The sequence below is a fragment of the Dysidea avara genome, chromosome 1 (assembly GCF_963678975.1).
Source record: "Dysidea avara chromosome 1, odDysAvar1.4, whole genome shotgun sequence".
NCBI lineage: Eukaryota > Metazoa > Porifera > Demospongiae > Dictyoceratida > Dysideidae > Dysidea > Dysidea avara.
The window spans coordinates 64,261,446-64,276,540 of NC_089272.1; the positions used below are offsets into that span (position 1 = coordinate 64,261,446).

Here is a 15,095-nt window from a genome sequence, read left to right on the forward strand (position 1 = left end):
TTTGTTACCACAAAAGTAATAGTATTACGTAACGCGTTACATAAGTAACGCGTTACTCCCAACACTGGCTATCAGCCTAATAAGTGTTACATATTAGCTGTAACACGGGGCATTAATCAAGCTTTGCCTGATATGTATGCCCTCTGCCCTCGGGCAGTCGGGTATACATATCAGGCAAAGCCCTCATGCCCGTGTTACAACTATTATTACATGTAACAGGTGGGACTAAGCTGAAAACGAAGTGAAATAGCAACAATACTTTCTAGTAAGGGTGTTGTTACGCCTGTCCGGCACCATTTTTTCTTTGATGCAGTATGAGCTAGTCCACCAGTCACATGAGTGAGTTCTTTCTCATATGAGTAATTTTGCCCTGTGGGTCCTACTTTATTAATGTATACTTTCCCAAAAGAATTACTGTACATGTACAAGTAGTTGGATAGGGAAAGCTTCTAAAACCAGGAGAAAAGCTACCAGACACATTCTTGTTCATGTGGTGATGTTGCCTTGTGAGTCCTACTACTTTTCAAACCAGAAATATGGTAGGGAAGCCTTTTAAAACCAGGAAGAAAACCAGTAGGGGGATCTTCTAAATCAGGAATATAATGTAATAATTGTGTACCAGCAACATTTTTGTCATGTTGACAGATCCTCAGATTCTGTTTTGTTTGATTGCAAACTCCTATATATGTACAACACTTTCCACCTGTGAGTTTATTATTGTGGCATGAAATGGCTTTGTTTAGCCTCTAGTCTTGTGACTGCTGTCAATTTTGGTCAGGTTGGTCAATTAGTTAGACATTCTTTTTAAAATTAAATTCTATTTCTAGTTGTCTGCAAATGCTTTTTAATGTTAGATGTAATACAAATATTCCATAAAGGTAATTTTCATTGCAAATTAAATTTCTATGATGGTATTTAATCATGGCACTTTGGCAGGTATCATTCAGTTTGGGGAGGACTCTACTAAACAGTGTTACTGTATTGTTTGATATGAACACCAAATAAATTAACAACCCAATGGTAACTTCATACAAGATACAATGCAAGCTTACATGTATACTAACAGTCATTATATGGAATGAATTAAAGCTTTGAAAAAAATACATTTCAGATAGCAATGGTAAGAGAAGGCTTTTATAGTGGAGAATCTAATTCACATAGCCACACATTACATGCAACAAAAATTAATAATCTTACAGTACTAGTTCTTCATCATTGGTAACTGGACTCTCATCACTGTAGCCAACTAAGATACCATGAAGTGTGATTATATTTACCTGCAATATGTAAGACTTCTGTATACCCAGGAGTTACCTTATGAATATTGTTTAGAATTCATCCATATAAGGTTGTGTTATATTATGATATCTGTACCTTCTAACATTTAATAGTAACAAGTTTTATATTATTACCATAAGAGGAGATGAGACAGTGTTTTCAAAAGGGGCAAAGTCAATTCAGTGAGTGGACAGGAGGGTGGAGGGTGAGGGACAAAATGAAACATCCAGTAGATGCTCTAAATTTCCTTATCAGTATATAGCAATTATCAACTCCTACATGTTATGACTGCATCTTCTACATACCTCACCAAGCACCTCTCACACAAGAGCAATGTTTATCATTTACACTATTATAAATTGTACTGTATAAAAGAGTAATGCTCACTAGTTCAGTTAGTTTGCTATACTATTGAAAATGTTGGTTGTATGCTACTTTGTTATTGTGATCCTCACTAAGGAACTGGTGATGGCTACTGACCAGTGCAACAAGTATCGTTTTAAATCACCTTTCTACCCTGGACAGTCTTGTGAGGACATTTACAATAAGAACCCTGAAAGCCGTGATATACCAGGATATTTCTGGATCACTGATGGTCCCACCAAGGTATATTGTGCGATGACTTATACTGGATCATCTTGTGAGGACATCTACAACAATAATCCTGAAACTGGTGACAAGTCAGGTTACTACCGTATTAATGACAATCAATGGACATATTGTAACATGACAGAAATTACAACCACTACTGGAGACTTGATCCCCACATGTGCTGGTGTGGGAGGAGGATGGAGAAGAATTGCCCATATCAATATTAGTGCAGGAGGTAACTGTCCTAATGGATAGCATGAAGACACTTACTCCGGTGTTAGTTTCTGTCGTGTGGTCAGTGATGACGATCGTACTTGTTCTTCTGCCAACTTCTCCACTAATGGAACAAGTTACCAGAGGGTGTGTGGTAGAGCAAGAGGATATCAGAAGGGAGTACCACTTGGTTTCTATTCTTATCACAATGATGGTCAAACAACAATTGATGGCTACTATGGTGATGGTCTACTGATCACCTATGGTAGTCCTCGTCAACACATTTGGAGTTATACCATTGGAAGATATGATAATTATACTTATCCTTATAACTGTCCATGTGCTAGTGGAGGATTGTCCCCTCCTCCTTTTGTGGGTACTAACTATTACTGTGAATCAGGAGCTGCTGATGTTCACAATTCCTCTGCCTATTACTTCAATGACCCACTGTGGGACAGATCTGGTTGCATCACTAGTAATTGTTGTGATACCCCTACCCAACCATGGTTTTATCGTGAATTGTCAGGAACAACTACAAATGATATAGAAACAAGGTTATGTTCACGGCAATACTTTGTTCATGGATCTCCTTTGATTGATCAACTGGAGCTCTACATTCAGTAAAACTAACAGTTGTTGAATTACTAACTTTATTTTTATACTTACTGGAGTGATTCTAGTCATCTTGTAACCACACACATCCACACTTGTAACCTTTGTTAGATGTTAGGTGTATCAATTATTTCATTATTGTTTATAATAATTTGATATAATGTACATCAGAAACTTTCAGACCTTACTTACGATAAGGGAATTTGTGGGAAAATTGGTAGAGCAAGAGGTTATCAGAAGGGAGACTTTTCACATGTTGCTGACTGTAGCTATGCACATCTATAAAATGCTATTTATACAGCCAATTGCATTCACACTTCCTTTATGCAACCATATACTATAGGGCAGTTCTAGGTATTACAGTCTTCCCACATCACAAGTGTTACTTGCTAATTAACCAGTAAGGCTGTGATCTTGATGTTTTTGTTCTATAGTGACCATATGCGTATTTTGTACCGTACGCGTACGGTACGAAAAAAAAAATTTTTTTTCCGTACCATACGCGTACGGTATAGACATACGCGCATGGTACGTACCATGTACGTATTTATTATGTCACGTGATGGGGAAAGCTTAGTCGTTTCACATGCTGTCCACACATCTTCAACACGTTATGTACACAGCCTTCATCACCAGTATGGTAATAAGGCCACACAAATTCCCTCCACAGTGACAGTGTTTCGCTTACACTTCGTAACCCCATCGAAACTTCACCTTGTCACGTGCTGTCAAAAATGATAATATGTAAACTAATACTTCTGCTGGAAGAGTCAACATAGTAACCAGGGACATTGTATTGTCTTTGCATTCCAAAGGTAGTGCGCTTTACATAGGGAAATCACTGTATGTTTTATTAGAGTACTCCTCAGCGGCGGAGGAAGTAGTTGATATGAGGGGGGGCTCCGTTGAGCTGACCCAGACTTATTTCTATAGTTTGGTAAAGTGAGACCAAAAAAAAAAAAAAAAAAAAAAAGTCACAGCCAACTCACAAGAGCTTTCCACCTCACCAGCTACCATTTCTAGCTGATAAACTACATAAAAATCCTTACATAGCTCGCTACACACTGACTACTTTATTAGAGTGACTGCTCTATTAGAGTATCTCGATCTTTATCACGGTTTTCAGCCCCACTCCAAGAAAGATAATTTCGGTGTGATATCATTCTGAGGGGGGGCTAAGCCCCCCCTCAGCAGACCTAGGGGGGGCTTTAGCCCCCTAGCCCCCCCCTTTCCGCCGCCTATGGTACTCCTAACCATAAATACTTATATAGCTATTATAGCTACTCCATACATGCATAGTTGAATTCAAGCAGCACTTGAAAAAATGAAAACAAACAAAACAAGCAGTTAACTATTTAACCAGGAGGAGAGTCTAGCATGTCTCTGCATCCATATACTGACATGAAGGAGTTTCACATCCAGCCAGGCAGCTAGTCAAATAGCTGGAGAATTCTAAGAATCAGCACAATATAACTATTGAGGTTATTGATTAATTTATTTATTAAAGCTTTACGGTGCTGCAGGAGCAACACTGATGGTCCACTGGTATCTTATTGAATGATGCTGCATGTATCTAATGGACACTAAGCACCCTTCCCCTAGTTTAGGTGGCTATGGTAAGATCGTTTCATCTTAATAATGTGTAGTCCGTGTACATAGTGTAAGGGACAAACTCACCAACACACTCAGACAAACATAAAACTTACCAGTGATGATATCATCATTTCTGTAATGTCTGCTAACTAGCTACCTAACTACTACCTAACTACATTATAGCTACCTAACTGCTAACACATTATTAATAGCTATATAATACAGTATGTACATTGCATCACTATTATTGACATATAGCTACATGATATGTACCTATATCGTACACTATGCACAACTGGCCCAGTATGTGGCATCCTAGCAGACTGATGGCCATTTCTCAAAAGACAAGGCACATTCTATTTCTGAGGTGGCGCATTTACACAAATGGGTTTGTAGTATGAAAAACTTTCTCAACTCAGGATTAAAACCCTTGCACATTATAGAACAGGTTTGTTCTTACAACACTATTAAACAACTATACTTTTGTCTTCACTGTTACAGAGACAAACTATTAAACCAAGTCCATGCATGTTTTTTTAGCATTTCAAAAATAGCACACATAAAATGCATTGATCCTTCAAAAAATATAATGAGGTAAGTTTTCACTATCATGCACTAAGAAGCCTGCTATTTGCTTTTTAAACCCAAGAAGAACCCTGTATAATGTGTATATACTATTTATTTGATGTTCACAAAACATATGTACTGAGGTAGATAGATAGATATACTTAGTAGCTATAGAGTACTTATCACCATCTTCATCGTCAATTGCTGTTGAAGTTTCAACCATATGTCAGTAATGGATTTTGACATCAAATTAATTTTGGTTGAACAGTATTCTAGATATCTGAGATCTAATTCACTGTACATGTACATATGGAGTACACACCCAACAATGTATGCATCGTGTGATCCATGTACTATGTATACACTGGGAGGCACTTTAGCAAAGTGTCCATACTACACTGTATGGACCCAATTATCCCTTAGTGGTACATAAGCTGACCTAGATAATCAGGACATCTTTACACTATTGGTTGGTCCCAAGGTGTCAATATTATGCTGGAACCTGTTAATGTGGACACTTGAGGAAAGCTACATAATTTAGACACTTAATTAAGGTCCTAAAATATCCTTTAGTTCATACTGATGTATATTATAGGCTTCAGCCAATTATGCTGTGATAATAGCATACTGTATGCTTTTGAGAAATGCTCAAAAATTAAGTTTGCATGTATAGCCCTATATGTATGCCCACAAAATTATGCTTTCAAAATGTTGACTGTTTTTATTAGAGTATGGCAGTATTTCTTGACTGCTGTATTAGAGTATTTTGATCTCACTTCTATGAAGTACATGTGTGGATAACCATCCTAATGTAATAATATGAGATGCATGTATGCAGCTGTAGTGTGTAGAATGTTCATCTTCATTGATGAAATATTAAAATAATTAAAAGTCTTGGAAAGCTGCTCCTTTCCGCTGACATAATAAAGATTGATGGTTTTGCTAGCTACTATACAATGTCAGTATAATTGACACCTTTGACAATCAGGACACCTTTGACAATCAGGATACTATAATTATTCAAAGTTTCCATAATATTCCATAATATTCCAGCACAGATTTCACTGCACCCCTGATATTTCAGAAGCAATGTCATGCAATTTCTGTAGTGCACTATATTGTGTGCAGTATATTGAAAGGCTGAAACTGCAGGTGCAGTTATGTACTTTTGTGGATGTACACTTTTGTACAGTACAGCTGTACATGTTTCTGTATGGGAATTATTAACACACATGCAGTTATATGCTTCAACTATGCATGCATGATATATATATATATAAAGGCAAAAATGATTATTTACAATAAGAGATTTGTGTGTAGTTAGTAAACAGCAAACCTTTGCAGTATAGTTGTCATATGTACACTATGACACACAACAATGGTAGCAATCAGGGAGGGTTTACTTTCTGAATAAGGGCACTCTTATACTCTTATTGATGAATGCATATGTGCTGTCTAAAACCTGAACATACTATGAGAACAAAAGACCCAATGCAAATTTCTGGTTTACAGGTAGCTATGCATGGTGTGTTAAAACATCAATAATATAGCTAATCATCTGTAAAACAATTTTTTTCCTGGGATGCCAGCACCCCCAGCACTAGATGGTAAAGTGCTGGACAAAATAACATGCAATGAAATCATAAAGGGATCAACGGAATGGAAGCACTTGACCCTCAGAAATTGCAAGGTCAAGTGCACCAATAGTTGCTGGGTTGCCACGATGAGACATTGCTCCATCGAAATGGGCCACAGCTGACCTGAGTAAAGAAAAATTGGTAACCCAAGACAACACCCTACTGTAACTCTGGTCTTTCCAGCTGTGCAGCAAGCAGAGATGCCAACCGCTTGTAAGCAGTTGTGGCCACACTGACCACCCATTCCCCCATAAGTATAGAGAATACCAATGAGATAAAGGAGCCCATCTCAACATCTCTTGTACACTGTTTCATACATTTCAGGCCCACAGCCAAGGGGGGTTCGGGGGATTCTGAAGAACCACCCTCTTGGAAAAAGGTCCACAATTTTACCAACAAGGTTCACAATTTTAGTACACAAGTCCAAAATTTCAGTAGCAAAAGTCCATTAGCTACAATTTACTAAATACCACAAGTGCTCTGAGTAGCTCATTCAGTGCTTGTATTAAATGCAATGCAAGATCGAGATACTCTACTATAGAGCAGTCAACCACTCTAATAGAACAGTCACTTATTTTTTAAAAGCTGTATGTAACTACTTAATTTATTTACAAAAACATTGGGATTGTCTAAACATAAGCTTTCATTAAAATAATGAAAATTTTGGTGGACAAGCCCCTCCATGCAGAGACCACGAATAGCATCCATGCTTCAACTCCATGCATTGTGAAAATTTCATTGTTTAAGACACTCTTTGTTCTGCTCCACTGCCCCTGTTGATCATGACAGAGTGCTCAATCTTTCTCATTCTTATTCACTGTGACATATTATATTTAGACACATGCATGTGCAGCTGCAGATGGTATAATTACAGTAGCAGTAGAGATATTTTTCCAGATGTCATCCATACAGCTGGTCTTGAGCTTACCTAAAAAAGTTGCTATTTTTATTGACTGAAATGCCACTAAATTCAACCTTTTTTCAAAAAAATTCCTGGGGGGCATGCCCCCAGACCCCCTAGTTTCAGCTGGATGCGCATACAAATAATATAATCTGAATCATGCCATATAAAAAGGTCCACTATTCTTCAAAAAGAACCTACCCGGATAAAAGTCTGGCTACAGCCCTGCATTTGCTGTTTGTCACACTCAAACCTTCTATACAGAGAAGTAACTGCTATTGGAGCAGTCAGATTGAAGATTCTTATATCAATATAGAAAGCCCTATGATGACAGTTAGTTCCCCAGAATCCTTGCACACTACCATCCAGATGTGCCTCATCCTCCACATTGGCTATGGCATAATGAAAAGACTGGTTGCAACACTGGCTCAATCGCCACATCATATGATAAACTTCAGGGTTAAGTCCAGTTTATTATGAATGTAGTGTAACTGTTAGGGAATGCACAATTTATTACATGACCTACAGTGAAGCCATGACCACACACACACACACACACACACACACACACACTACACACACACTCACACACACACTACACACATACACACACACACACACACACACACACACACACACACACACACAACACACACACACACACACACACACACAACACACACACTTGGCAGGTGAGCCCTGGGAAACCATCCCTATTGCAAACACAATTCATCCCTAAAAGCACCTTTATGGAGTGCAAAACCATGTTCTTCAATTGGAAGTACAGATAACCACCTTTCTCACTAGACAAAGCAATACGGTGTATGCAAATTGGCTGGCATTACTAAGTTCTGATTGGTTAGAAGCTGCTGAAGTCTTAAACACATAACATTAGCCTTAGCTTGACGCTGGGCACTAACCACTAAAGCGAGTCTTCTCAGTAGTGTTCAATGATCTGATCTCCTGGACTAGACTGGGATGAGGTAACTTGAAGAGGACACTAAGTCAAAATCAAAACTTTAACTGGGATTTCACAACTTGAGCCCACCCATCCATGCGGGAAGGGCAAACATATCTCTATATATGTCACTGACATATCTTCCAGTAACAGCACTTTCTAATTCAAGGGGTTGAAGAAAGTCAGAAATCAGTGCTGGGTATTGTTTGTAAAAAGTAAGTCCACTTATCAACAACTGAGATCATGCATGGGATAAGCTACCCGAGGCTGAATGATAACATCAACAGAAGATAAGATACGTGCATGCTAGCCAATTCATTAATGCGTGATTCTGTTACACTTGACTGTTCTATTAGAGTATCTCAATCCGTTACTGTGACCCACGCATGCGCAGTAGTTCAGTTTGAAAATGGCTGCCGCAGACTCTGACAAAAATGGCGACATCAAGGAAACAAAAAGCCCGACAGTTTCTGTATCTGACAGCGAGACATGGATGGAGTCTAAAAGATACACCGTTTACAAGGTGGTGATTCGAACGCAGCAGAAATCTTGGTTTGTGTTTCATCGATACAATGACTTTGTGCAATTCTATGAGTCGCTAAAGAAACATTATGACGAGAAAATACCAAAGCTTCCTGGTAAGAGACTACTTAAAAACAATTTCGACCCAGATTTTATCAAAGCTCGGAAAGAAGCACTGGACGAATTTATTAGAAACACACTCACCCTACCGAACATCTTGGAATTCCATCCCGCGAAAGAATTCTTCGCACTTAGTGACCCTCATCGCGCCCTTCCCCTCTACGACCAGGAGACAATTGATGAACATGGCCACACTCCAGTTACTGGTGAACGATTTGACCTAGGAGACACTGAGAAAGCTACTGCTACGATAGAGGATTTTGACTTGTTGAAGGTTATTGGTAAGGGGAGCTTTGGTAAAGTGTACTTGGCTCGTTACAGACAGTCTGGTAAACATTATGCTGTGAAGGTACTGCAGAAATCAGCCATTTTAAAACGTAATGAAGTCAAACACATCATGGCAGAGCGTAATGTGTTACTGAAGAATGTGACTCACCCCTTTCTTGTGGGACTTCATTACTCATTTCAGAGTGGCACCAAGTTGTACTTTGTGTTAGACTATGTCAATGGTGGAGAACTGTTCTTTCACTTGCAGCGTGAACGTGTCTTTGATGAGGTGAGATCAAGATTTTATGCTGCTGAGATCACGTCAGCACTCTGCTATCTACACTCACTCAACATCATATACCGAGACCTGAAGCCAGAGAATATTCTATTAGATGCCCAAGGCCATGTTGTATTAACTGATTTTGGCCTGTGCAAAGAAAATGTTAAACCTAACGAAACAACAACCACTTTTTGTGGTACACCTGAGTATCTAGCTCCCGAGGTGCTCCGTAAACAAGAGTATGGTCAAGCTGTAGACTGGTGGTGCCTTGGTATTGTGTTATTTGAACTGATGTATGGCCTTCCACCTTTTTATAGTCGTGACGTTCATGAGATGTATGATAACATTCTACACAAACCACTCAAAATGAAGCCCACAATTAGTGTTGCTGGCAGGAACTTTTTAGAAGGACTTCTACAGAAGGACAAGCATCGTCGACTTGGTGCAGGCTTGGAGGGAAGTAAGGCAGTGAAGCGTCATGAGTTTTTCCGTTTGATACAGTGGGAACTCCTTGAGCAGAGAAAACTGGAGCCACCCTTCAACCCGAATGTTAGTGGTGACCTAGACCTAAAGAACTTTGACCCTGAATTTGTTAAGGAGACAGTTCAGAATACTCCACCCACCGTTGCACAGGGTAGCGGTAAGATTGTTGTCAGTATCTCGGACAATGTGTTTGAAGGCTTCACCTACTCTAAGGAGGACCTGGACCTACATTCTTGACAAATTTGTGTGTTGTGTATTTATGAATTACATCTAATTTTGTATAATGTATATAATGTCATCGTGTGCTTTTTGAACCATGTTTTTAATCAACTGTAAATGTATATGATTACTGAAGGTAAAGTCAGGTTTTAGGAGTAGGTTGGTTTATTTTCTTTCAGTAGGCATTATCTGGTACAGTTACTTGGAGGCTATGTATGGATATCATACGTTTGTAGGCTGTGTCTGGCAGACCGAAAAGAAATTCAATTAGACAACATGGTTACTTTACTTTGGATGCCATGATTGTTTGCGAAGGGGTGGGCGGCGCCAGACTAGACTGGACTCGCGCGACCCTACAGCCCGGCTGGGCACGAGACTTCTCTCCGCACGGCGCTTATCGATTATCTCTAATCCATAACTATAAGCGCTGGACGTTGTTATTTTGTGTGCCAGGGATCAGGGATACAGTGTTTTGCATGTCGGTTGTCAGTCGTACAAAAATTCTCACGTGAAAAGATATGGCAGCCAGATTTTTACGAAGTATCTGACTGGCTGTTTTTCACGTGATATCACCAGCGAAAGGAATCGTAACTGACAACTGTCTTGGGATAGTTATAAAAACCGGAATCGAAACGGGAAACGAAACGAAACGAAACGAAACGAAATCAGCCTACAGTCTAATGGAGGACAATCACTATATTATGCACAGTTACACTATAATATATGCACGCACTACCTGTTTATGTATCAAGCAAGACTCCAGGTGGAAGGTTTCTCTGCACGGCGCTTATCGATTAGAGATATTAAACGCCTGCTCCTATCCGAGGGTCTGGGGACTCAACAATATAAAAATTCTGTGCTTGGGTAGGTGAGCGTTGATTGTCACTTACATAAGAGGTGTGCCATAATAGCCACAGATGGCTTCATCCCTCTCTTGAAGGCATGGCTTCATGCAGCCAATAATTACCGTAAACGGTTTGTAATGATCAAGTAGTTATTGCTATTCACTCCTCTTATGAAAGTGGTCAAGGAACAATCAACGCACACCTACCCAAGCACAGAACTTTTCTATTGTAGAGTCCCCAGACCCTCGGATAGGAGCAGGCGTTTAATATCTCTAATCGATAAGCTCCGTGCAGAGAAATCTTCCACCTGGAGTCTTGCTTGATACATAAACAGGTAGTGCGTGCATATATTATAGTGTAACTGTGCATAATATAGTGATTGTCCTCCACTAGACTGTAGGCTGATTTCGTTTCGTTTCGTTTCGTTTCGTTTCCCGTTTCGATTCCGGTTTTTATAACTATCCGACAATCACTATATTATGCACAGTTACACTATAATATATGCACGCACTACCTGTTTATGTATCAAGCAAGACTCCAGGTGGAAGGTTTCTCTGCACGGCGCTTATCGATTAGAGATATTAAACGCCTGCTCCTATCCGAGGGTCTGGGGACTCAACAATATAAAAATTCTGTGCTTGGGTAGGTGAGCGTTGATTGTCACTTACATAAGAGGTGTGCCATAATAGCCACAGATGGCTTCATCCCTCTCTTGAAGGCATGGCTTCATGCAGCCAATAATTACCGTAAACGGTTTGTAATGATCAAGTAGTTATTGCTATTCACTCCTCTTATGAAAGTGGTCAAGGAACAATCAACGCACACCTACCCAAGCACAGAACTTTTCTATTGTAGAGTCCCCAGACCCTCGGATAGGAGCAGGCGTTTAATATCTCTAATCGATAAGCTCCGTGCAGAGAAATCTTCCACCTGGAGTCTTGCTTGATACATAAACAGGTAGTGCGTGCATATATTATAGTGTAACTGTGCATAATATAGTGATTGTCCTCCACTAGACTGTAGGCTGATTTCGTTTCGTTTCGTTTCGTTTCGTTTCCCGTTTCGATTCCGGTTTTTATAACTATCCACTGTCTTGTACTAGTACCGGTATACATTACAGTGTGCGAAATAACGTCCGGACACCGGACAATTTCCGGTCAATTACACTAGGTGTCAGGTCATCATTGAATTTGTCCGGAAATAATGTCCTTTCAAAGTTTATAGTGTTAGCATTGGGCTAGGAGGGAGGCCAGACATGATGGTATTGACATGTAATTAAGTTATTTGCTTTTGGTTTGTACTGACCACAAGGGTATGCCCAAGATGTACTCTGAGGTTAACAGTTTACTATGTTGTGCCAGCCTACTTGTCTCAGTCACCTGTACTGCAGTAGTAAAATGTATTTATAACCTGATTACAGTTAGTAGCTTTTACTTGTGGTATCCATGATCACCTATACAACCAGTTTTTAAGCTAGAATGAACCAGACATCAGTGCATCTATTTATATTAGGGATAGAGCCATTATATATTCTAAGCCATGGCAGCTGCCAGCATAAGCAAAGTTTGACCACATAGCTATATCATTCCAAGGCAAGCCCTGACTGAAGTCCTTATGGTTCCTTTCCTACAAAGGCCCAATTTATTGCATAGAAGCCCTTTCATGTGGCCAGTAGCTACCTTTAAAATGCTGTACTATCAGTATCAGTGAGTGGTTGACAAGTAATCAGCTGTACAGTACATTGGTGGCCCCAGTGTTTGATACAAACATACAAGTGGTAGAAACATAGGAAAGGAGAAACAATAGAAGTTAAAATGTCCAGTCAAATTGCTTAATGTCCACTCAAGTTTTGCAATGCCCTGACAGTACGACAGGACATGTCTGAAAAATTATTACGCACACTGCATTACCATACTGTATCTATAATCGCACAGGCACAAGGAAATCACGTGAATCACCCCTCGATCACCACGAGGATCGTCAAGGAAACAGGGGAGGAAAGAACCTCGGAAAGGACTGTTGAAAATGCACTGTTCTGCATTTCCTGAGGTAAATAGACGACTCGAGTCTACTATCACTAGTAGAGAAGGATGCGTCTAATTAATGCCCATTTTACTAGCTCTGTGTGCTACCAATCCAGCTCGTGAATTAAGTAGAAAATGGTGCTCAGATTAGGAGTTTCTTATAATACGAGTTACTTGGGTGTCTAAATAACTAGTTGGTGTACTGTACAGGAATGTTACTATATGTAAGTAGTGTTACTTGTTACCAGTGTGAATATTTAGATTTCAGTACACCTGTTACGTGACTAAAAAGGACCTAATGGCAGAAAGTATTCATCATATGAAGAAGCACAAGTCAAACGATAAAAAGTGAAGCCAAACGCCTCCAGTTCTGACATGAATACTGATGGTGTATGTAAGTGATGTTACTTGTTAGAGATGGTTGCCAGTGAATATTTTTTCCTGTTTAGAAATCTGTCACTTGATTGCAACTCTTACCTGCATGTAGAATATGTTACTACAGTGTATGGAAATACATTAGAGCTAAACTTCAAGACACACATGATATTCCTACATTATTTATAGATGATCAACCAATTCATAGTGCAAAAGGCAAAGCTAATGCTTTGAATAGTCACTTTAAATCAGTCTTCACGGAAGAAAACCTGTCAACAATACCAACTATAGATAGCCACACTGATGTACCTAACATGCCTGATATCCAATCTGGAATACACCATTACTTACAACGCTTGATGAACACAAGGCTAGTGGACCTGACAGAATGTCACCCTATATATTAAAACACTGTGGATGAAATAACACCTATATTGCATGTAATTTTCAATTGATCTTTGACAACAAGTTTGCTACCAAATGACTGGCTAAAAGTGAATACATGTCCTGTATATGAAAAGGGTAGACGCAGTGATGTTACTAACTATCATCCCATATCATTTGTGCTAAGGTCATGGAACACATTATCTATCATTCCATTATGAACCACCTAAAATCAGAATAACATTAATTGAAAACCAACATGGCTTTAGAACTAACCATTCATGTGTAACCCAACTTATCACTCTGACTGAAGACATATCCTTTGCTTTAGATCATCAAAAACAAATAGACATCATCCTACTAGATTTCTCCAAAGCTTTTGATACTGTGCCACACCAATAGCTACTAACCAAATTAAGATATCATGGAATTAATGGCAATACTTAGTTACTTACAATTGGATCCAAACCTGGCTTACCCATCGCTCCCAGTCTGCTGTGCTAGATAGTGAATCCTCAAGTCCAGTACCAGTTCTGTCTGGAGTACCACAAGGTACAGTACTTGGACCACTAATATTTCTTTTATATATAAATGACATTGCCACAGGCATCAACTCACCGCTTTGTTTATTTGCTGATGACTGTCTGCTTTACAGAGTTATTAATAGTGTAGAGGACACTGACAGGCTTCAAGAAGACTTGAATAGGCTGTCTGAATGGGCAGATACCTGGCAACTCAAGTTCAATGTTAGTAAATGTACTTTTATATGTTGCACAAGATCATCACCACTTACCCATGACTACATACTTAACGATCACACCCTGAATATATCAGATCAACATACTTACTTGGGAGTCATACTCCATAAATCACTGTCTTGGTCACAACATATTCTAATACAGTCACCAAAGCATCTAGAACGCTTAATTTTCTGAAACGTAACTTAAGCAAATGCTCAAAACAAGTCAAAGAATTTAACAATGGTCAGACCACAACTAGAATATGCATCTGATGTCTGGGACCCTCACCATGCTGGAGAAATTATGGATCTAGAGAAAGTACAACAAAGAGCTGCTCGGTGGGTCCTGAATGATTATGGCAGATTCAGTTCAGTTACTTCAATGTTAGATCAGCTATCATGGCCAACTCTCCAAACCCGTTGCAAACTATCTAGATTGCAAACATTGCACAAGGTATTCTACCACCAATTATTACTTACAATTCCA

At 39.3% G+C, this 15,095-nt stretch overlaps 1 protein-coding gene and 1 long non-coding RNA gene across 3 annotated transcripts; one reads left to right on the forward strand and one right to left on the reverse strand.

The window, feature by feature from the left end:
• Positions 1-8,739: 8,739 nt before the first annotated feature.
• On the forward strand, positions 8,740-10,359 carry LOC136241014 (serine/threonine-protein kinase Sgk2-like). The gene has a single exon (XM_066032135.1). The coding sequence runs from the start codon at positions 8,760-8,762 to the stop codon at positions 10,257-10,259; it is 1,500 nt and encodes a 499-aa protein (XP_065888207.1). The 5' UTR covers positions 8,740-8,759; the 3' UTR covers positions 10,260-10,359.
• A 3,463-nt stretch (positions 10,360-13,822) lies between these two features.
• Positions 13,823-14,837, reverse strand: LOC136241015 (uncharacterized). 2 transcript variants are annotated; one of them, XR_010694088.1, is made up of 4 exons: positions 14,488-14,837; positions 14,348-14,438; positions 14,146-14,271; positions 13,831-14,095 (listed from the first exon to the last, which is right to left on the reverse strand). It is a non-coding gene; the product is annotated as an uncharacterized lncRNA (long non-coding RNA). The 2 variants fall into 2 exon arrangements; XR_010694087.1 differs by having other exon boundaries at positions 13,823-14,095; positions 14,146-14,438.
• Positions 14,838-15,095: the final 258 nt, after the last annotated feature.

What these genes read in the sequence shown, in the direction of transcription:
- LOC136241014 (XM_066032135.1), top strand. Translation starts at nt 8,760, where the DNA reads ATGGCTGCCGCAGACTCTGACAAAAATGGCGACATCAAGGAAACAAAA.